The sequence below is a fragment of the Phocoena sinus genome, chromosome 21, assembly GCF_008692025.1.
Source record: "Phocoena sinus isolate mPhoSin1 chromosome 21, mPhoSin1.pri, whole genome shotgun sequence".
Classification (NCBI taxonomy): Eukaryota; Metazoa; Chordata; class Mammalia; order Artiodactyla; family Phocoenidae; genus Phocoena; species Phocoena sinus.
Window position 1 is genome coordinate 21,708,298 of NC_045783.1, and position 24,132 is coordinate 21,732,429.

Consider the following 24,132-nt stretch of genomic DNA (forward strand, 5'->3'; position numbering starts at 1 on the left):
CAGGGCTATCTAAGTACTGGTAAAAATCACTTACTTGCCAGGGTTTTAGAATTAAAAGTTGGTGCTGTTTAAATGAACAATAAAATGAACATTTTAAGACATCAGAATTTCAGTTTGGTTCTGGCGAGAATAAGGATAGTAAAGAAATACAGTTAGTTACCCTTATTTGTTGTATTTTTTTTGTAGAATGAAGAAATAGCAGAGGTCACTTCAGAGCCTGTCAAAGGAAGCCTAAACCATGCTCGGTCAGCACAGGCTGTAAATTCGACAGACATGCCTGCCAGAGAGGATTGTTTAAAAAGAGTGTCCTCAGAACTTTCACTCTCTGTTCAAGAGCAAGGTGTTCTGCTGAAAAGAAAGCTGTCTCTCTTAGACCAGGATGTGATTGTAAATGAAGATGGAAGAAATAAGCTGAAAAGACAGGGAGGTAAAAATTTCACTGCACTCATATAAAACACATTGATTTATTTAGCATGGCCTTCAAACTTCTTCCTAAAGAAGATAACCCCATCTCTTTGTTTTAATAGAAACTCCCAGTGAAGTCTGTACGTTTTCATTAACTTACGGTGACATCCCAGAAGAATTAATAGATGTCTCAGATTTTGAGTGTTCTCTCTGCATGAGGTAAGTATGTACAATTTTATAAAAGATGAATATTTTATATTAATGTAAATAAAGTACAGAGTAAAGGTAATCTACTCTGTAATAATAGGCAATGTGAAGTAACAGAACAGTGGATTAAAAATCAAAAGATACGAATTTTAGTCCCAGGTTTCCCTTTCACATCTTAGGCAAATAATGTAATCTCTGAACCTTATTTAGCTTTTCCTTACTTAGAAAGTGGGGTCAGGGTTTGCATAGCCTAAACTGCAGTCTTGTAAGAATCAGATGACTAAAATATAAGAAGTATCTGGGGAATTGTAAAGTACTATAAAAGCTCTACATGTTATTATTGAGACTCCATGGTTTTAGATTTGGGTAAGAATACAATGGTGTGTTGTGTGTATGTGATTCTATCTTGTTTATATATCTTAACATTGGATAAGGATTTCCATTATGTAGAATGCTTGTAATTCTAAGACAGATAGTTTAAAAAGAACATTTTCCAGGTACATAAACTGTGCTGGAGGCAAGGGAATGGTGTAAAGCACCCGGCACTGTCCACACCAGGCCAGGGGTGATGAGAGGTATTTCTGAGGAAGTCCCTTAATTCTGAGTCTTGGCTTCTTCATCTGTGAGGCGAGGGGATTAGACCCAGATGATTTCTGAAGTACCTATACATCTAACAGTACTTCTAGGAACTTCCAAAGTATCATGTTTCAGGAAATAATTATAATGTAAGAAAAATTAGTTTTTCCATATTGTTTGAATATTCAGCCTCCTATTTCTTTAGGATTCAATGGTGGTAATTTAGTGGATTATTTTTGTAAGGCTTTTATAAGCTTGTTAAGATTTTAAAGTGATGATAAAATAAGAATCTGTACAAAAACGAATGAGTAATTATTAATGATATAGTTTACATCATTAATTTTGCACTAAGTCTTTGAAATCTGGTGTGTATTTTAGATGCACTGCACATCTCAGTTTGGACCAGCCCCATTTCAAGGGCGCCATAGCCACATGTGAGTGGCAGTTATGTTAGTACAGCTCCAGGCCCCCAGCGCAGGGTACCTCTGTGGATGGTGAGCTTTATACGCTTCAGGAGGATATACTCATATTTACCACTGCCCCTTCTCTCCCCTCCTGCCCACCAGACCCTCCTCCACCAGACCCTCCTTCTTCCTCCTCTACTGTAAAGAGAGATTAGTGTTATGGTTCCATTATTAGTTTGTTCACTTTTTCCAATGGAGTTTATTGTGAAAACTAACATGTATTTTGGTTGATTTCAGGTTGTTTTTTGAGCCAGTAACAACCCCTTGTGGACATTCATTCTGTAAGAATTGTCTTGAGCGTTGTTTAGATCACACACCATACTGTCCCCTTTGTAAGGAAAGCTTAAAAGAGGTAAACATTTTTATGCTTCTCTGTTTATTGGTCTTAAGTGTAGCAACATGGTTTGATTTTATTCAGCCATAGCAAGGATTAATAGGTTCAGAATAAGTTACACTGTATATGCTGAGTGACCAAAAGGGATTCTGTTTTGTTACCCATACGCTAGTGTTAGAGAAAAGTGAGTTTGGAGAGGGGAGGAGAAAGCAGAGAGGGTCTGAAGGCCAAGACCCCTTACTTAATTTTTTAAACAAAGGAGGTGTGGTCAAGTACCTGGTCAGGAATCTACTGAATTTTAATGATGACAGTATTGGGGAAGCCCAACTGCCCTGCCTCCCACCACCATTTTTAGGCTAGATTTCAGGTCTAATCCAATCCCCTTAACATCTGGAGCAACTGTGTCCAGTAGAACTTTCTGCATTGATGGAAATGCTCTGTATCTGTGCTGTCCAACATGGTAGCTACCAGCCACATGTGTAGAAGGAATTGTATTTAAAATTTTGTTTAATCTTATAATTAATTTACATTTTAGTAGGCACATGTGAGTAGTGGCTACCGCATTGGACAGCACAGCTCTAGAAAGAGGTGGCCTGGCGAGAAGAGAGGGAGGCACAGCTTCCCACATCCCTCCTTGTCTAGGAAGTGAAAAGCACTATTCACCTGCATTAGGAAAATAGCTGCATCTCAGGTGGGTATCTTCCATAATCAGTGGGAGAGCAACACCCTCTCAGTCGTGCTTGAGTGACTTGAAGTCCCCAAAGGTGAGGCCAAAGCCTTCGAATTCTGAGTTCCAGTTGCAGTGGTAGCATTGATCAGGGAGAGTGATTCTGTCCCTGGATTGTTTGAAGAAAAGAAGTGTCTTCCAAATGTGAATTAAAAAATTGATAAAAAACATTTTGCTATTGAAAATACAGTTATTTCCTATACAGAAAACATAGCTCTGTACAGATATCATATGGCATGTATGTATTGTTATAGCATAGCAAGCCTATATGTAGTAAAACAGAAAACCACATAAACAATGTTCAAGTCAGGAAACATAAGATTAAAAAACTTCCTTCTTAAAGAGTTTGTTAGTTATTTCAACTAGTATACTCAATGTTTTCAGTTGAAGTACTCTAAACATGCTGTCTTTCCTGGTTTTCCAGAGTTTTTAGATACATTCATATATTTATTATGCTTTTTTTCAGATTAACATTTAGATACATTGCTTTAAATTTAGAGTTCTCTCAGTTTTAAGGAAAATAAAATAAGGATATTATTTAAAAACATAACATACTGTTTAAAACTAACTTCATCCTTTGTCCTGACCTGAACACACCCTGTATAATATAATTGGTAAAATCTAAATATATATGTACAAGGATAAAATTGACATGCTCTACAGTTTTCTACTTCTCCTACTTGTCATTTCATTTTGCTCATTTTTTCATTTGAATACATTTTAAAGACATGATTTTTGTAGCAGTATGCTAGTCCAGTGGTGTAACATTTTCCTGTTGTTGGGTATGTAAGTTTGGTTTTGTTTTAGCATACTGTGGTTTGTGTCTTTTGACACTGTGGTTTGTGTCTTTGACTCTTTCCTTAGGGTAAATTCTTGGGAGGAGAATTACTGGATCAAAGGCCATATATTTATAAGACTCTTATTAAAAGCAATTGCCAAATTGCCTAGGTCCCGAGTAATGTACAAAAATAGATTCTTACCAGTACTGTAAGAGAGGCTGTATTTTCCAAATTTAATACATATGAGTCTTAAATTTTAAAACATCTTAATTTAATAGAAAATGGTAATGAAACTGCTTTTATAGTATCTGTCATTTGATTAATTTTATAATAAACTATCCCCTGGGAACTTGTTAGAAATACAGATTCTCAGACCCTACCCCAGAGCCACTAAATCAGAAACCCTGGGGTGGGGCTCAGCAATCTGCATTTTAACAAGCCCTGGTTCATGCTAAAGCTTAAAAACCACTACTATAACCCATTTCCCCACCATTCATATTTCCTACTCTGTACTTCATCAGATAATGACAAAACTTTTTGCTGGATCTACAGAGAAAAAGGTGCTGGCTTCTCTTTATCTTGTGATTGTCTCCCAAGAGTTTTTCCTCATTACTTTTATTAAATAAATTGGTATTGGGCTTTTCTTGTTTTTTTGGGTTTTTTTTGGTCCAAAATCCTGCACACACACTGACCTGGTCCCTGGCCCTATGCAGTTCTTAGTTTAGTTACAGAGATATAATGTATCCCTGTCCATGTAATATAGTGCAGGGTATGGTAACTGCCTTTTATATGGTAAAGGGTTAAGTAAGGGACTCTTGGGAGACAAAAAAATAACTAAGGAACACTTTATGCAAAAGGTAGAATTGGAGCCAGACCCTGAAGGATAGTCAGATGGCTTTTGGCAGTTGGAAGAGAGAATAACACAAAAATGCATGAGGGTGGCAGTGTTCAGAGTATTAAGGGAGTGACACAAATGGACCATTTTATACAGAGAGTGGCTCACGTAGAAAAAGCAGCCTCTTGATAAGGGGATCATTAGTCATAGTGGGATGACAATGGAAGGAAAATCTGAAAGAAAAATTACCTGGAAGCTCTGCCACTGAAATGGGGGACAAAAAAGGAGTAGTTTTGCTTTTCTTAAATAAGGCAAATAAATGCATCATTTTCTTCATTCCTTATTTTTGTTTCTCAATTCAAATGGTAGTTTCAGATACTCATGCACTGTGAGATGGAACTTGGCCTTTGGTGTGGGAGATGGCAGGGCAGCGCTGACTGCTGCTAATAAAGATGTATGATCATAGCAAGACAAGGGTCTTATATACAGAACTTGGTTCAGGTTGCAAGTATGTGTCTTTAATGCTCTTGAGTTAAGCCTCAGGCAGGTTTACCTGTTTAGCACCATCCATTGTAATGGTCCCCCTCACTAATTAAATTAATTCAGAACTGACTGTATAAATATGTAATAAAGGCTTTACTATATCAAGTTAAATTGTTTTGCCTGTTTTATACTGTAGGAAGAAAAGCACTGGAATGTAAAATAATATTGTTTTTCAGTATCTAGCAGATAGGAGGTACTGTGTCACACAGCTGTTGGAAGATTTAATAGTGAAGTATCTGCCTGATGAACTGTCTGAGAGAAAAAAAATATATGATGAAGAAACTGCTGAACTCTCACAGTAAGTTTCTTCTCAGAAAAATTAACAATCAAATTACGAACTACTACGCTTTGAAATAGTAAGGAGAAGCCTCACGGCAAGCTGGGTTCTGTCTTTAGTTCAACCCAGTGTAGTCAAAGGCGTATTTTAAACAAATAGTGGCCAGCTTCCCCTGTCCTCGACAAAAGTTTTTAAAAGTTCATTTGGTAACTTCTAGATGTTCTGTTGGGAGTGACTGACTCAGCTCTCTGCACTGAAGCAGTGTTTTAGGTGGAGGAGGGGTTTCCTCCAGTGACATCAGGCCCTGGAATCAATTGGGAATGGAGAGGGGTGAGGTGGTTGCTGGGAACTGCATCCCTCAGGCATCAGTCATGGTGGTGCAGGGGGAAGGTGGAGGATAGATGGCCTGGATTGGCAGGAGGGTTAGCCAATCAGAGGTTTGAAGGGGGTGGGACCTTGAGGCCTGAGACTGAAATTGGAAGGGGTGACTTAGGGGCTAAATTCTCAATTAATGAAGCTACTGACTGTTAGCAGAAATGACTTAGTATCAGCAAGGTGAAAAACCTGGTGGTAACTTTGGGATTCAGTGGTACCACTAGTAAGAGCTCATAAAAGCCAATTGGGGCTGGGTAGGTTGGACATGGTTTTGTTGCTCTGTATAGCTTGCTTTCTTCTACATTTCTTTTTCCTTTCTCTTCCCCACATGTCTTTTCACCAGTCTCTTCTTGAGTGTCCAAGTTTCTTTCATGGGTTTCTAATTTCTTAACTCTCTTTTTTTCCCACTTACTTTTAACTGGACACTAAAGAGCAAAATTGTAATTTTTATATGCTGTTTCTATTTTTAAAAAATACAGATTAAACATTTTATATTTCTAACTTTCTAAGAAAAAAATAATTGTGCTTGCAGATTTTCTTTTTCAATATCTGTCTACCAGATGTCTTCATTGGGCTAGTGACCTTCAACAGAAGAAAGGTTTCTAATCTTTTGTTTGTAGAAGTTGATATTGATTTGTCTCCTCATGGAACTGATATTTTATTGTGTGATTTTATGATAGAAAATATTCTGATGTGAGGATTATAAGCCTTTTTGACCAACACTGCAGAAAGCTGGGATATAAGAATGCTTCAGATGTATTTTTGAAATACTAAAACATAGTGAGAGGACCAGATCCCTCACAGAAGAGTGAAATCCATGGATGACAGAAAGAGTAGTGATGTGAGGGAAGCTGAGTGTGATGGAGAAGCCTCAGGGAATCTTGCTGTGTACTAACAGGGCTATTCTTTTAAGGGGTAGCTCATCCCCTGGTACTTAAAAGTTTTGCTGGGGGCGGGGGGGGAGCCATAATCTGTAACCCAAACGTAATCATCATTGGCATTTCGGCATATATCCTTCCTGCTTTTAATGTATATGAATACATTTTAAACAAAGATGGGATCATTTTAATCCTATCATTTCTGTAACTTTTCTCATTAATCTCAACATTTAAACATAGTATCATTTTATGGTTACGTCATAATTTGTTTTACTGGCCTTCTCTTTTTGCTTCTAAGTTTTGGCTACTATACACAGTGCTATGTTGAACATTCTTATAGTACTTGCAGGAAAAAAGTGAGCCTTTTGGTTCAAAGGATATGAATCTTTTTGAAAGCATTTGATGCATATGGCCAGATTCTTCTTCAGCATGGTTGTGCTATTCACGCTGCCAGTTTTCCCACACCCTTGCCAAAGCTGCGCACTGCCTCTATCCTTCACATTTCTTGCCAATCTGGCAATAACAGTGTTGTCATTTTAATTATCTGGAAGAAATGTTAGCTCATTGAATTACCTGTTTTTGTTAGTATGAAAATATTTTAATGCCTAAAAGTTTTGAATGATTTGCTTTTTGTCTTTTGTGGGACCTCACGTTTTCTTATTATCTATAAGAGTAAGTATACTAACTCTGTCATGTTAGAAATATTTTAAACAGATTTTAATATAAAATAGTAATTATAATCAATTGCTTTGTGATTCATAAAGATACTTAGCTCTGTATGATAACTCTGTATATCAAATTCAAATTTACTTGTAAGAGGATCACCAACAGATTTTTAGGATTAATATTGTATCAATATGAGCTTAAATGAAAAGGATGCTGATTCCTTTTCTTACCAAGAGTAAAAATCACCTGATTTTAGAGTGAATTTGCCTATTATTTATTACTGTTGCAGGCTTCACTCATTTTTGTTGTATGTCCTGATACATAATAATGAAACTTTTTTCTTCCTCAGCTTGACCAAGAATGTTCCGATATTTGTTTGCACTATGGCCTACCCCACTGTGCCTTGCCCTCTTCATGTATTTGAGCCAAGATACAGATTGATGATTCGAAGAAGTATACAGACTGGAACTAAACAGTTTGGGATGTGTGTCAGCGATACACAAAATAGGTATGCTTTTTATGTAAATATTTTTATTGATTCTGGAATTTTCTTTGAATATTGCTGAGAACTTGCATGTTTGTTGCTTGAACTTTGATATTAATTGGAGTTTTTCCTTTAGTTTTGCAGATTATGGTTGTATGTTACAAATTAGAAATGTACATTTCTTGCCTGATGGGAGGTCTGTGGTTGACACAGTTGGAGGAAAGCGGTTTAGGGTTTTAAAAAGAGGGATGAAAGATGGATACTGCACTGCAGACATTGAATATCTGGAAGATGTTAAGGTATTAAAAACTATTCTTTTTCAGCATGCTCTGGTATACTGTGTCCTAGGCATTGTACACGCGTAAAGGCTGATAGGAATATTAACCAGTTCTTCCTGTCAGAGACCCTCAACAATACTTATACAGATTAGCTCCAAGTTACCTTTTCATCTTGCTCTTAACCATCCTGAGTTCCAAGAGAACTTGGGAGACCAGCACCTAGATATACTGTTCATTTCTACTGGCTTGACAGCCAGCACAGTGCCTAGAATGTATGTATTTGTATGGTAATTGCTTAACAATAGCAGTGGATTCAACTGAACTTCCAATCCGTGTAAGTTATGAAACCTGCTAATTCCTACCCTTTTAAACTGAATTTATTAGTAGTCAAAGCTGATGTAATCATCAGTAGATTGAACTTTGACGTAAAGGTAAACACATAAAATCCTTGAAGAATTGTTCTATATTAAGATATGCCTAAGAGAACCTAAAACTGAACACAGCACCCAACTGTGTCTAACTTCAGGGCAACGCAGATAAAGCACTGTCCGTATAATTGTTGGTGGTGTATTACCTGTGGAGGGTTACTGTGAAAATTTTCTTGGATAGGGTTAATGCTGCCCTTTTGGTATTTCCAGTACCTACTCGACCATCTGCAGTTCGTTTAGGTACCAGAAAAATGATCTGTGGTACTGTAAATATCAAATGAAAGGCAACTTTCTTTGGAAGGGCATTAGAAAAACATAGATCTTACACTCTCACTTGTTCATTGATCTGTTTGAGCCCTTCATCTCAGTCAGCACTTATTCAGTGTTGGCATTAGGCATTTCTACAAACAGTGGCTCATTAAATTTTCAAAACGCTATGAGATAGCTAGCAGATGAAAGAATTCAGGAGTATAAATTTGCCAAAGATCCTATAGGTAGTGTAAAAAAATAATTTAAAACCAGCTCTCTGGCTCCAAGTGCTATGTTTTATCATTATATCATATTGCTTCTCTGCTGCTAAACTTGATTAATCTGATATTACCTGTCTGTCCTATCTTATTATAAAGATGTTATGGGGAAACTTTGCTTTGTGCAGTGAGCCAAGAGTATGAGTTGGAATTTTGAGCTGACTGGTAGTCTGTACCTTAGGAATATTTGGCTAATGGAATCATTTGCTAAGAGGTGATAACCTTATTTTAGTTTTATGTAAATTTACATCTTCATATATTGGACTTGCTGATAAAATTCCTTGAGTATGTGACTAAACTTATGACTATATATAAATATGTGACAGTAAATTAGCATATTGAGAGTACTATGGATTTGATGTTTAGAAAACTGAATTCTCTATGTCATTGTGGTCTTGTCTAATAATTTTTCTTCATCTATATAATGATTTCTTGTTCATTCTGGAAAAGCTTCTCAAAGTTGTTTTTTCCCTTGGTGTAGTAATTCTAATTTCTGTGACCTCTGATGACATTTTAAATTCTGTTATTGCAATGAAATTCCTTAACTTTAAAAGCTTGCCTTTAAAACTTCTGCCTACTTCTTAGCTCCTTTTTCTAACTCAGACCTTTATTTTTAGACCTTTATTTTTATCATTCCCTGTTTACTAGAGTTCACGGTTTGGTCCCTTGAATTCTGTAAAGATAGAAGGCAGGTACTTTTTTTTGGTAATAGTTATTAACAAGTCACACGTTTATTTTCTGGGGGGTTTTGTTTTTGGATCAGATTTTTTTTATTCAGGTATAGTTGATTTACAGTGTTGTTGTTTTCTGTTGTACAGCAAAGTGATTCAGTTATACATATGTAGACATTGTTTTTTTTATATTCTTTTCCATTATGGCTTATCATAGGATATTGAGTATAGTTCTCTGTGCTATACAGTAGGGCCTTGTTGTTTATCCATGCTATATATAAAAGCTTACATCTGCTAACCCCAACTTCCCACTCCATCCCTCTCTCAGCCCCTTCCCCCTTGGCAACCCAACCACCAGTCTGTTATGTCTGTGATTGTGTTTGTTTTGTAGATAGGTTCATTTGTGTCATGTTCATTTGTGTCATGTTTTAGATTCCACATTAGTATGATAATCTCTAGTTGCATCTAAGTTGCGGTTATTTCATTCTTTTTTATGGCTGAGTATTATTCCATTGTGTATATGTACCACATCTTCTTTATCCATATTCCTCTGTCCACGGACATTTGTTTCCATGTCTTGGCTACTGTGAATAGTGTTGCTAAGAACATAGGGGTTGCATGTATCTTTTCAAATTATGGTGTTCTCTGGATATATACCCAGGAGTGGGATTGCTGGATCATATGGTAATTCTATTTTTAGTTTTCTGAGGAACCTCCATACTGTTTTCCATATGGCTGCACCAACTTACACTCCCTCCAGCAGTACTGGAGGGTTCCCTTTCTCCACATCCTGCCCAGCATTTGTTAGTTGTAGACTTTTTAATGGTCTACACGGGCCATTCTGACCTGTGTGAGGTGGTACCTCATTGTAGTTTTGATTTGCATTTCTCTAATAATTAGTGATGCTGAGCAACTTTTCACGTGTCCCTTGGCTATCTGTATTTCTTCTTTGGAGAAATGTCTAATTAGGTCTTCTCCCATTTTTCAGTGGGGTTACTTGTTTTCTTGCTGTTGAGTTGTATGAGCTGCTTATGTATTTTGGAAATTAAGCCTGTGTTGGTCACATTGTTTGCAAATATTTCTCCCATTCTGTAGGTTGTCTTTTTGTTTTGTTTATGGTTTCCTTTGCTGTGCAAAACCTTACAAGTTTAATTAGGTCCCATCTGTTTATTTTTGCTTTTATTTCTATTGCCTTGGTAAGAAAACACTGGTACAACTTGTGTCAGAGAATGTTTTGCCTATGTTCTCTTCTAGGAGTTTTACGGTGTCATGTCTTATGTTTAAGTCTTTAAGCCATTTTATTTTTGTGCATGGTGTGAGGGTGTGTTCCAACTTCACTGATTTACATGCAGCTGTCCAACTTTCCCAACACCCCTTGCTGAAGAGACTTTTTTCCCATTGTATGTTCTTGCTTCCTTTATAGGTGTGTGGGTTTATTTCTGGGCTCTACTCTGTTCCACTGCCAGTACCACACTGTCTTTATATTATCCCACAGCTCTCTAATATTGCTTTCTTTTCTTTTTCATTTGGCTTCCTGTCTGCTTTTCTGATTGGATAATTTCCATTATTCTATCTTGCAAATCACTCTTTCTTCATTATTCATTCTGCTATTCATTGCCTTTAGCTCAGCTTTTGTCTCTGCAAATGAGTTTTCTAATCTTTGTTTCTCTCTTACAGTTTCTAGCTCCTTTTTACAGTAATCTGCATTTCTGTCAATAGCCTTTCTTAATTCCTTCCATATTTTCATTACCTCCTTTCTGAACTTCATTGTACTTTCAGGGGAATTGTCTTGGTCTTTTAACTGGGAGTGTGCTTCCTCTGCTTCTTAATTTACTTATATTTCTCTTACTTTGTGAGTTTAGGAGAAACAATTATCTACTGTGGTCTGGGAGGGCTATTTATATGTGGGGTGTCCCTGTGTAGCGTGTGTGGGTTTAATATATTTGGTGCGAGGGTTGTCATATGCCTGTCACCTCTTTCCTCCGTCTGTGCCAGCTGTTAACACCTCTTTCCTCCGTGTGTGCCAGCTGTTATCCCCTTGATAGGGGTTGTGCAGATGCAGTCACTGGTGCCTGGCCCTGGGAGGGGAGGCAGGCAGTGGCAACTTGTGACAGAGTCTCAAGCACATGCGGGCAGTATCCTGCCCTCTGCGAGCGCACACACAGGAAAAAGGCTACAATGGCAGGTCCCACCCCTCCCCATGAGCACCCCCCAAACAAAGCACCCCCTCTAAGGCGGCCCAGGTTTCCTCCTCATACACTCTCAGTTGCGGTTGCACCGGATTCTCGCTACCACCCCCAGGCTGTTTCCACACAGCCAACCCCAGTCCTCTCGCTGGGTCTGATCTCTGAAGCCCAAGTACCAGCACCCAGCCCCGGCTGACGCACATCTCAGGCTGGGGAGCCCACAGTGGCAGCACTGACCATTTGTCCTCTCTCCACTCTGGCTACCACAAACCAGCTGCTGTGTTCTCCAAGGTTCTGAAGCTCCCTACTGTCCTGGTCAATCTCCCTGCCGGTGAAGGGGCTTCCCAGGGTCCAGGAACCTTTCTTCTTGCCCAGCTCCCTCCCAGGGACACGGGTCCTGTCCTGATTCCTTTCTCGTTTTCTTTTTTTTCTGTCTTCTTTTTTTCCTACCTGGTTACATGGTGATTTTCTTGCCCTTTCAGCAGTCTGAGGTCTTCTGCCAGTGTTCAGTAGATATTCTGGGAGAATCATTCCACGTGTACTCATTCCATATGTAGATTTTTGATGTATTTGAGGGAGAAGGTGAGCTTCACATCCTACTACTTCACCATCTTGATCCCAGCCCCACAAGTTTATTTATTGCTCATATCAAGACCAACGTGTGTTAGCAGAGGACTGAATCTTGTATAGCCAATTCCAAGACCAGAATTCTTGAATCATATGGCTCTTCTACCTTTTAAATTTTTTCATGTGGTAAAATATACATGGCATAAAACTTACCATTTTAACCATTTTTACATATGCAGTTCAGTGGCATTAAGCACATTCATTCACATTGTTGTGAACAACTTTGGTTTTCTTTTTCAAATCCTTCAAAAATAAGTATGTTCTTTTGTCTCGTGTGCTATAGTCTTTTTATTTTATTTTTGGCTGCGTTAGGTCTTTGTTGCTGCGCATGGGCTTTGTCTAGTTGCGGCGAGCAGGGGCGTGGTGCACAGGCTTCTCATTGCGGTGGCTCCTCTTGCTGCAGAGCACAGGCACACAGGCTTCATTAGTTGCAGCACGCGGACTCAGTAGTTGTGGTGCACGGGCCTAGTTGCTCGATCCTCCCGGAGCGGGGCTCAAACCCGTGTCCCCCACACTGGCAGGCAGACTCCCAACCACTGCACCACCGGGGAAGCCCCTGTGCTATGTAAGTCTTACGTTTTATACATCAGAATATTTTCAGAGTCCCATTGTTGTTTTTTATTGAGTCACTCTTGAAGTAGGAAAGGCTGACTCAGGCCTGGTATTTGTTCAGTGCATTAATGTATGTGAAATATAGTGCTCCCTGGCATGGAGTGAGTGGGATATGAGTGTTAAAGAAATCAATATGAGATGGATGAGTTAATGTTCCATCTTCCCACCTGTGTTTTATGAGACTACTCTTCTGGATCTTAGGCTGGAAGGCTGATGCATTTAATTTTATATTTGCAGTTTGATGAGCCAGTAGTCCAAAGGGCATACACAGGGGATGGAGGTAGCCACGGCCTTTGGCCTTTACAGCAGCAGCAGTTCATCATTGTATAATGAGTGTATAATGTATTCTCTCTCTTTTGAAATTCTGGCTTTATATGCTAAGTTATTTGTTGCAGTTGTTGTTTTTGTTTTTGACCCAGTTCCCTGGTTAAAGGTGTAATTATGCTTTTCCTCTGTCCTATTACTGCTTTTGCTATGGTACCTTAAATCTCCCCCAATCTTCCCTTTCATTGTAGCAACTGTATTCCTGGTTTTTTTGTTCTACTGCTTTCAAAGGCTGTTGATCCATAAAGATGAATTCCCAGTCCCTGTAGACCTTTATCGGAGAACTAACTCTCCATCTTACCCCTCCCAGTTAGGGGCTGTTAGTTGGGTTCTGCAGTGTCGCACTGCTAACTCAGCAAGGCTAGGTCAGCTACGCTGGGAGGTCAAGGCTTGCTGTCTTTCTTAGTCTGGCCCATTGGCACTCTGTGAGGCAGAAATGTATGGTGTTTACTGCATAAGAATAATACTCTGATCCAGCACTGAATAGGTATTCCCTATTTTTTTTATGGTTTTTTTTTTCCATTTCTATAGGGATGGATGGGAAGATTAGACACAGACACCTTACTGACTGTTGTATTTCTAGGTTGAGAATGAAGAGGAGATAGAGAACCTCCAACAGCTTCACGATTTGGTCTACTCTCAAGCCTGCAGCTGGTTTCAGAATTTACGAGACAGATTTCGAAGCCAAATTCTTCAGCACTTTGGATCAATGCCCGGGAGGGAGGAAAACCTCCAGGTATGATGGCTTTGATATTGTTTCCAAAAGTCTCACTTTTTGTGTAAACCCAAATTGGTAGATTTTTTTTTTGTTATAAATTTATTTACTTTTGGCTGAGTTGGGTCTTTGTTGCTGCAGGCAGGCTTTCTCTAGTTGCCGGGAGCAGGGGTTACTCTTGGTTGCGGAGCACGGGCTCTAGGCGTGCAGGCTTCAGTAGTTGTGGTCGCAGGCTCAGTAGTTGTGGTGCATGGGCTTAGTTGCTCTGCAGCCTGTGGGATCTTCCCGGACCAGGGCTTGAGCCTGTGTCCCCTGCATTGGCAGGCAGATTCTTAACCACTGCACCACCAGGGAAGTCCCGAAATTGGTAGATTTTTTAAGTTTCTTCATCTTTAGTTTTGCACATCTCCTTTGTCCTGTCTTTAGATTCGTGACCATATTCTCTAGCACAGGGGTATCCACTGCATCTTATATAGGAAGAGGATGGAAACAGTGTCAGCTGAGATGCGTATAGGAGCAAATGCAGGAGGAGAAAGCCCCCAGCTGAGGATTTTCCAGAAGGAGGGATAAGGAATTAAAAATGGGATATGGAAAATAGGATCAAGATGGCAGAGGAGCAGGACGTGGAGCTCACCTTCTCCCACAAATACATCACAGACATCTACATGTGGAACGATTATCACAGAACATCTACTGGATGCTGGCAGAAGACCTCAGACTTCCAAAAGGGCAAGAAAATCTACACATAACTGGGTAGGACAGAAGAAAAAAAGAGAAAGGAATTGGGATGGGACCTGCGCCCCTGGGAGGGAACTTTGAAAGAGGAAAGGTTTCTGGACACTGGGAAGTCTCCTCACTGGTGGGGAGATCAGCTGGGACAGAGGGAGAGCTTCAGAGACACAGAGAAGAGCACAACAACCAGTTCGCAGAGGGCAAAGCGGAGAGAGACCTGCACAGATGGTCGGTGCCACCAAGCACTCACCAACCTGAGACGCTTGTCCACTGGGGCAGGAGGGGGCGAGGCTCAGGCTTCAGAGGTCAGACCCTGGGGGGGAGAGGGCTGTGGTTGGCTGTGTGGAGACAGCCTGAGGGGGCTAGAGTGTAGGGCCCCACGACCGAGGGAATACGGGAAGAAACCTGGGACTGCCAGAGAGGCAAGGTGCCATTGTTCGGGGTGTGCAAGGAGAGGGTCAGGACTGCCGTAGGAGCTTCCGTCTCTGAGCACGCACCCTCAGGCAACAGGGCACTGCCTGCCTGAGCTCCAGGGGCGGGTGCAAGCTGCAGCTGCCATCTCGGACTCCAGAGGCAGGTGCAGACCACTGCTGCTGCTGAGGGTCCCACAACCACGTGCCAACTGCTGCCCCCTCCTCCCTGGCAGCGTACATAAGCCACGCACCTGCACACCCCGATCCAGGGGACAACGGCCAGCACACACCGAGGAAAGGGGCAACAGGCATCCAAACCAAGAACAGCCCACACGCCAAAAAATTGTTAAACCCACACAAGCTATGTAGGGACGCTCCCGCATGTAATGGCTAATAGCCCGCCAAGGCCACAGTACGTAATTGCTTCTCCTAAACTGTCGCAAGCTACGTACGGACGCTCCCGCGTGTAACAGCCCACCAAGACCACAGTACGTAATTGCTTCTCCTAAACTGACAGAGTAAGAGATACAAGTAAAGTGAAGACACAGAGACCACTCCCAGTTAAAAGACCAAGAGAATTCCCCTGAAGGAACAATGAAACAGACCTCTCCAGTCTAATAATAGATACTGAGTTCAAAAAGGGAGGTAATGAAAATACTGAAGGAATTAAGAAAGGCTATCGACAGAAATGCAGATTACTGTTAAAAGAAACTAGAAGGAAGAGCCAAGGAAAATTAGAAAATTCATTTGCAGAGATGAAAGCTGAGCTAAAGGCAATGATAGCAGAATGAATAATGAGGAAAGAATAAGTGATCTGCAATACAGAATAATGGAAATTACCCAATCAAAACAGCAGACAGGAAGCCAAATGAAAAAAACAAAAAAGAAAGCAATGTAAGAGACCTGTGGGATAATATAAAGCTGGCCAATCTATGCATAGTAGGGATTCCAGAGGGGGAAGAAAGAAAAAAAGGGATGGAAAATGTATTTGAAGAAATTATGTCTGAAAACTTCCCAAACCTAAAGAAGGAAACATATCCCGCTACAGGAAGCACAGAGGGGGTCCCAAACAAGAGGAACCCAAACAGACCCACACCAAGACATAATTAAAATGGCATAAGTTAAAGAGAGGCTTCTAAAGGCAGCAAGAGAAAAACAGGGTTAATTACAAGGCAACTCCTATAATTCTATCAGCTGATTTCTCTACAGAAACACTGCAGGCCAGAAGGGAGTGGCAAGATATATTCAGAGTCCTGAAAGGGGAAAACCTGCAACCTAGGGTACTCTACCCAGCAAGATTATCAGTTAGGATAGAAGGAGAGAGAAAGAATTTCTCAGACAAGCAAAAACTAAAAGAATACAGCAATACTAAACTTATCTTAAAAAATTACTGAAAGGTCTTCTCTAAATAAAAAAGCAGCAAGAAGATACAGGAAGGAGGAAATCACAATTGGAAAGTAAATAAACTAGCCAGTATACACATCAAAAAGAAGAAGAAAATTTAAAAACCCTATTAGTGAAAGCAACAATAGACACAAGGAATAGCAAAAGGATAAACATTAAGATGTAAAAAAGGACATCAAAACCATAAAATGGGGCTTCCCTGGTGGCGCAGTGGTTGAGAGTCCGTCTGCCGACGCAGGGGACACGGGTTCGTGCCCCGGTCTGGGAAGATCCCACATGCCGCGGAGCAGCTGGGCCCATGAGCCATGGCCGCTGAGCCTGTGCGTCCGGAGCCTGTGCTCCACAACGGCAGAGGCCACAACAGTGAGAGGCCCGCGTACCGAAAAAAAAAAAAAACCATAAAATGTAGAGAAGGAAAGTAAGAAAATGTAGATTCTTTAAGAATGTGTTTGAGCCTACGTGACTATCAGTCTAAAGCACATATAGGAAGGGGTTAACACACTTGAAAAACAGGGCAACCACAAATCAAAAGCATACAAGATTCACAAAACCCAAAAAGAGAACACAAGCATAAAATGAAATCATCAAACCACAAAAAGAAAAAAAAGGATAAAAGAAACAAAGAATCAACTGGAAAGCAAGGTTTAAAATGGCAATAAATACACATGTATCAATAATTACCTTAAATGTCAATAGACTGAATGTTCCGATCAAAAGACAGAGTTTCAGATTAGATTAAAAAACAAGAGTCTATAATATGCTGCCTACAAGAGAGCTACCTTAGGGCAAAGGACACAGACTGAAAGTGAGGGGATGGAAAAAAAAGGTATTTCATACAAACGGAAATGACAAGAAAGCAGCAGTTGCAACACTCGTATCAGACAAAATAGACTTTGAAACGAAGGCCATAAAAAAAGGCAAAGAAGGACACTATATAATGATAAAAGGATCAATATAAGAAAAGGATTATGCGCTCGTCAGCCTATGTGCACCTAAATACATAAAGCAAATACTAACAGATAAAGGGAGGAATTGATAGGAATACAATAATAGTAGGAGACTTTTAACACCCCACTCAATAAATGGACACATCTTCCAGACAGAAAATCAATAAGGCACAGAGATCCTAAATGATACAACAGTGAGACGTAATTGATATTTTCAGGACGTTATATCCAAAAAAACCCAGAATACACATTCTTTTCAAGTGCACATACTAGAGCACAAAACTAACCTCAAAAAATTTAAGAGTATAGAAATTATTTCAAGCATTTTCTCTGACCACAACAGCATGAAACTAGAAATCAACCACAGGAAAAGAAATGAGAAACAATTACATGGAGACTACTAAACAACATGCTACTAAAAAAACCAATGGGTCAACAAGGAAATCAAAAATTAAATGAAAAAATACCTTGAGACAATGAAAACACAGCCATACAAAATCTATGGGATGCAGCAAAAGCAGTTCTTAGAACAAAGTTCACAGCAATACAGGCCTTCCTCAAAAAACAAGAAAAATCTCAAATAAACAACCTAACCTATCACCTAAAAGAATTAGAAGAACAACAAAACCTAAAGCCAGCAGAAGGAAGGAAATAGTAAAGATCAGGGACGAAATAAAATAGAGGTTAAAAAATATAGAAAAAAAAATAAAACCAATAGCTGGTTCTTTGCAAGGATAAACAAGATTTTCAAACCTCTGGCCAGGCTCACCAAGAAAAGAGAACCCAAATAAGATAAGAAATGAAAAAGAAATCTCAACCAATATGCCAACAACTTTGACAAATTTGACAACCTAGATGAAATGGACAAGTTTCTACATACAACCCACCAAAACTGAATCAAGAAGAAATAGATAATTTGAACACACTGATCACCAGAAGTGAAATAGAATCTGTAATTTAAAAAAACCAAACAAACAAAAAAAGAAACTCCCTACAAAGAAAAGTCAAGGGCCAGATGGCTTCACAGGTGAATTCTACCAAACATCCAAAGGAGAACTTATACCAATTATCAAACTCTTCCAAAGACTGAGGAAGGGGGAATACTCCCAAGGACATTCTGTGAAGCCACTGTCACCCTGATACCAAACCAGATAAAGACACCACCAAAAAAAAAAAAAAAAAATTACAGGCCTGTATCTTTGATGCATGTAGATGCAAAAATTCTCAACAAAATATTAGCAAACTGGGCTTCCCTGGTGGCACAGTGGTTGAGAGTCCGCCTGCCGATGCAGGGGACACGGGTTCGTGCCCCGGTCCGGGAAGATCCCACATGCCGCAGAGCGGCTGGGCCCGTGAGCCATGGCCGCTGAGCCTGTGTGTCCGAAGCCTGTGCTCCGCAACGGGACAGGCCACAACAGTGAGAGGCCCGCATACCACCCAAAAAAAAAAAATATATTAGCAAACTGAATCCGGCAACACATAAGAAAGATCATACACCACAACCAAGGGGGAATCATCCCAAGTTCACAAGGATGGTTCAACATATGCAAATCAATGTGATACACCACATCAAGAAAAGACAAAAACCACATGATCATCTCAATAGATGCAGAAAAGCATTTGACAATATTCACCATCCATTCATGATAAAAACTCTTACCAAAGTGGGTATAGAGGGAACATATCTCCATATAATAAAAGCTATTTATGACAAACCCACAGCCAGTATAATACTAAATGGTGAAAAGCTGAAAGCCTTCCTGCTAAAATCTGGAACAAGACAAGGATGCCTGCTCTCACCTCTTCTATTCACCATAGTATTGGAAGTCCTAGCCACAGCAATCAGACAAGAAATAAAAGGTATCCAAGGGCTTCCCTGGTGGCGCAGTGGTTGAGAGTCCGCCTGCCGATGCAGGGGACACGGGTTCGTGCCCCGGTCTGGGAGGATCCCACATGCCGCGGAGCGGCTGGGCCCGTGAGCCATGGCCGCTGAGCCTGCGCGTCCGGAGCCTGTCCTCCGCAACGGGAGAGGCCACAACAGTGAGAGGCCCGCGTAACGCATAAAAAAAAAAAAAAAAAAAAAAAAAAAGGTATCCAAATTGGAAAGGAAGAGGTAAAATAGTCACTATATGCAGATGACATGATACTATATATAAAAAACCCTAAGGACTCCACACAAAAGTTACTAGATCAAATAAATGAATTCAGCAAAGTAGCAGGATACAAGATTAACATGCAGAACTCGGTTACATTTCTTTACACTAACAATGAAATATCAGAAAGGGAATGTAAAAATCAATACCTTTTAAAATTGCACCAAAAAATAAAGGACTAAAGAGAATTCAAAGAAATGGAAAGATATCCCATACTCTTGGATTGGAAGGATTAATATTGTTAAAAGGGCAATATTACCTAAAGCAATCTACAGATTTAATGTGATCCCTATCAAATCACCCATGAAATTTTTCACAGAACTAGAATAATCCAAAAAATTATATAGAACCATAAAAGACTCAGAATTGCCAGAGCAATCCTGAGGAAAAAAAACAAAGCAGGAGGCATAACTCTCCCAGAGTTTAGACAGTACTACAAAACTACAGTCATCAAAACAGTGTGGTATTGGTACAGAAACAGACATACAGATCAATGGAACAGAATAAAGAAATAAACCCATACACCTACAGTCAATTCGTCTTCAATAAAGGAGGCAAGAATATAAAATGGGAAAAAGATAGTCTCTTCAGCAAGGGGTGCTGGGAAAGTTGTACGGCTGTGTGTAAATCAGTGAAGTTAGAACACACCCTCACAGCGTGCACAAAAATAAACTGAAAATGGCTTAAGACAACACCATAAAACTCCTAGAAGAGCATAGGCAAAACATTCCCTAACACAATTTGTACCAGTGTTTTCTTAGGTCAGCCTCCCAAGGCAATAGAAACAAAAGCAAAAATAAACAGGACCTAATCAAACTTACAAGCTTTTGCACAGCAAAGGAAACCATAAACAAAACGAAAAGACAAACTACAGAATTAGAGAAAATATTTGCAAATGATGTGACTGACACAGGCTAATTTCCAAAATATGTAAGCAGCTCATACAACTCAACAACAAAAAAACAAACAACCCAATCAAAAAATGGGCAGAAGACCTAAATAAACATTTCTCCAAAGAAGAAATACAGATGACCAATAGGCACATGAAAAGATGTTCAACATAGCTAACAGAAAAATGCAAATCAAAACTACAATGGGGTACTACCTCACACAGGTCAGAATGGCCACTATTATAAAGGCCACAGGGCTCTGCTCTGCCAGTGGTTAAGAATCTGCTTTCCAATGCAGGGGACACACAGGTTCGATCCCTTGTAGGGGAACTAAAATCCCACATGCCACGGGGCAACTAAGCCCATATGCTCTAGAGCCCGCACCCCACAACTAGACAGCCTGCGTGCTGCAACTGCTGAGCCCATGCACCACAAGTCCTGAACCCGCATGCCATAACTAGAGAGAAGCCCACGCACCACAATGAAAGGTCCCACATGCCGCAACTAAGACCCCATGCAGCCAAATAAATAATGTTTCTTTAAAAAAAAAAAAAAAAAAAAAAAAGGCCCCAAATAACAAATGCTAGAGAGGGTGTGGAGAAAAGGGAACTCTCCTGCACTGAAGGTGGGAATGTAAGTTGGTGCAGCCACTATGGAAAACAGTATGGAGGTTCCTCAAAAAGCTAAAAGTAGAGTTGCCATATGATCCAGCAATCCCACTCCTGGGCACATATCCAGACAAAACTTTAATTCAAAAAGATACATACATCCCTACGTTCATAGCAGCACTATTCACAATAGCACATGTCACAAGACATGGAAGGAAACAACCTAAATGTCCATCGATAGAATGGATAAAAAATATGTGGTACATATATATATATACAATGAAATACTACTCAGCCAGGACAAAATAATGCTATTTGCAGCAACATGAATGCAACTAGAGATTATCATACTAAATGAAGTAAATCAGAAAGAGAAAGATAAATACTGTATGATATCACTTATATGTGGAATCTAAAATATGGCACAAATGAACCCATCATGAACCTGAACCTATCTACAAAACAGAAATGGACTAGCAGAGAACAGACTCATTGTTGCCAAGGGGGAGGTGGGGAGGGAGAGGGATGGACTGGGAGTTTGGGGTTGGTAGATGCAAACTATTACATTTTGAATTGATAAACAACAAGGTCCTACTGTATAGCACAGGGAACTATATCCAATCTCTTGGGATAAACCATAATGGAAAGGAATATAAAAAAAGAATGTATATATGTGTATAATTGAGTCACTTTGCTTTACAGCAGAAATTAACACAACACAACATTGTAAATCAACTATACTTCAATTAAAAAAAGGGGACATGGTACCATCTAGTAAATTGTGCCTATAAGACAGCTACATCTTCGAGCCTCTTTAGCTTTGCTGTTATTCTTTGAGAGTTGAGAGATGTATCATTTTCTATACTTTTAAAAAATCTTCTCACCTTTTCTGTTATCCCCAGCTTTTTACCCTGCCACTTTAATTCATTTTTATCTCTTCATGTTTTATACTTCACTCCTCCTGAAACTATCGTTTTTATGGTCTTGATCTGGAATTTAGGGTTTACATTTAAGTTTAATCTAATTAGCATACAGCAGGTGCTTTCTGGTCAAGCAGAGCACTGCAAGAGGCATAAAGAAGAGTTCCTATCCTGGAAAATCTGGTAAAAGACCCACCAAAGCATTAGGCATAAGCATTGTTGAATTGAGTTGGATACAATGTTTGTGGTTAGATGGGAATAGATTACATAAAGGAATGGCTGTAAATGAATATCAGATGGACAGAGGGCCCCTGTGATGGACACTGTCTCTCATTCCAGTTTTCAAAGGTCGGCCTACATCTGTCTGAATCTCAATTGAATCCTTCACCTGAACTTGAAATTTCAACATCACATCATCTCCAAATTGAGTTCTCATTCTGTGTCCAGCATAATATCAGTTGCCACGTGTTTGTTTTATCCTGGCTACCTGAATCTGATTGAACTTGATAGAAACAGCTTTTGATGAGCACAGAATTGAATAAGTACATTTTAAATGTTAACAAACCAACTTGTAGAAAATTTCAACATTACTTTCCAATCACCTCCACCACCCTCACTTTTATTATGCAGTCCTCTTCCACTGCTTTCAGTTAGTCATACTGTATGAGTCAGGATTCAGTCAGGAAAACAAAAGCAGCCACTCTATATATCCCAGGAGTGAAGGGTTTATTGTCAGAATTAAAGTTGACACCCCCATTGGGAGAGCTGGAGGAGGGAGGATCAGATCAGGCCATCGTCAGCGGAGCTCAGGGACTCTCTTCCTGACACAGTGGAGCACGGGCTCAGGACTTGAGGGGAAGCTACTGTCATCCTTAGGAATCCCAGGGCAGTCCCCGCCAGTATCTCAGTTTGCAGTAGTGGAGGAGGTGGTTTTCACGAACGCTCTGGAAAGCTTCTGCAAATCTCACATCTGCCCACACTTGGCAACAGCCTCCAGAGGACAATGGCTTCCTCTCCCAACTTCCAAATCTTGAAAGAGTGCCTCTCATTGGTCATGTTTAACCTGGAACCACCCCCTCACATGGGGGGAGGGGATCCTGGGAAATGTAGTTTCTGATGTCTCTACGGAAGGTGGCAGTGATGCTGAGTTGACAACACACAGGACACAGATAAGTCCGGTTTGATTCTAGGAGGAGCTTATTGATATCAACTCATGTCACAGCTCCTTTTGTCATTCTGAAACTTCATGTTTTAGGTTCAGTACAAAGCAATTCAGTGTGTAGTAAAGGTGGCTTAAACATTCTTGTATATAAATTCCTAATTCGTTCCATAGCCAGTAGTCAGCCCTTGCAACATCAGCTGGAGATATGTTTATTTCTCAAATGAAACTGGAAGCTGAGACTTTTCTTATATCCTTCCTAGGATTCCACAATTCTTTGAAGACATTTAAAAATATCACTTAACTTGTCTTAATATTTATTTTTTTTGGCTATGCCATGTGGCATGCGGGATCTTACTTACCCAACCAGGGATCGAACCCATGCCCCCTGCATTGGAAGCGCAGAGCCTTAACCACTGGACCACCAGGGAGGTCCCTTAGTGTTTTAAATATATATTTTAAGAAAGCAGTTCTCAACTGGGGACAGTTTTGCCCCTGTGGGACATTTGGCAATATCTGGAGACGATTCTGACCATCAGAACTGGGGGAGGTGCTACTGGCAGCTAGTAGACAGAGGTCAGAGATGTGCTAAACATGCTACAATGCACAGGACAGTCCCCATAACACAGAACTGTCCAGCCCCAGAAGCCAGTAGCCTGACATTGAGATACCCTGTTTAGGTCAGTGAAGAGGAAAGAGTGCTGGCTATGAGGCAGGTCTGGATTATTTGAATCTTGGCTCTGCCACATAGGAGCTGAGCTATCTTGGACAATTTGCATTATATTTAATTATGCCCATTTTATATGGGCATAATAGTGCCCTCCTTACATGATTGATAAAGGATTTGAGATAGCCATTCTGACAGGTGTGAGATGATAGCTCACTGTGGTTTTGATTTGCATTTCCCTGATGATTAGTGATGTTGCGATATCACCTCATACCTGTCAGAATGGATACTGTCAGGAAGACAAGTATTAGTGAGGATGTG

At 40.0% G+C, this 24,132-nt stretch overlaps 1 protein-coding gene across 2 annotated transcripts in view; it reads left to right on the forward strand.

The window, feature by feature from the left end:
- The window catches only part of LONRF1 (LON peptidase N-terminal domain and ring finger 1), a 45,659-nt gene that overhangs the window by 19,309 nt on the left and 2,218 nt on the right, over positions 1-24,132 (forward strand). The window contains exons 5-11 of one of the 2 annotated variants that reach the window (XM_032618372.1): positions 187-427; positions 528-624; positions 1,890-2,004; positions 5,047-5,168; positions 7,416-7,574; positions 7,687-7,849; positions 13,787-13,939. In XM_032618372.1, coding sequence (XP_032474263.1) covers positions 187-427; positions 528-624; positions 1,890-2,004; positions 5,047-5,168; positions 7,416-7,574; positions 7,687-7,849; positions 13,787-13,939 — 1,050 coding nt within the window. Of the gene's footprint in view, positions 1-186; positions 428-527; positions 625-1,889; positions 2,005-5,046; positions 5,169-7,415; positions 7,575-7,686; positions 7,850-13,786; positions 13,940-24,132 lie in introns of those variants that run through there. The other variant, XM_032618373.1, reaches the window with a different exon arrangement.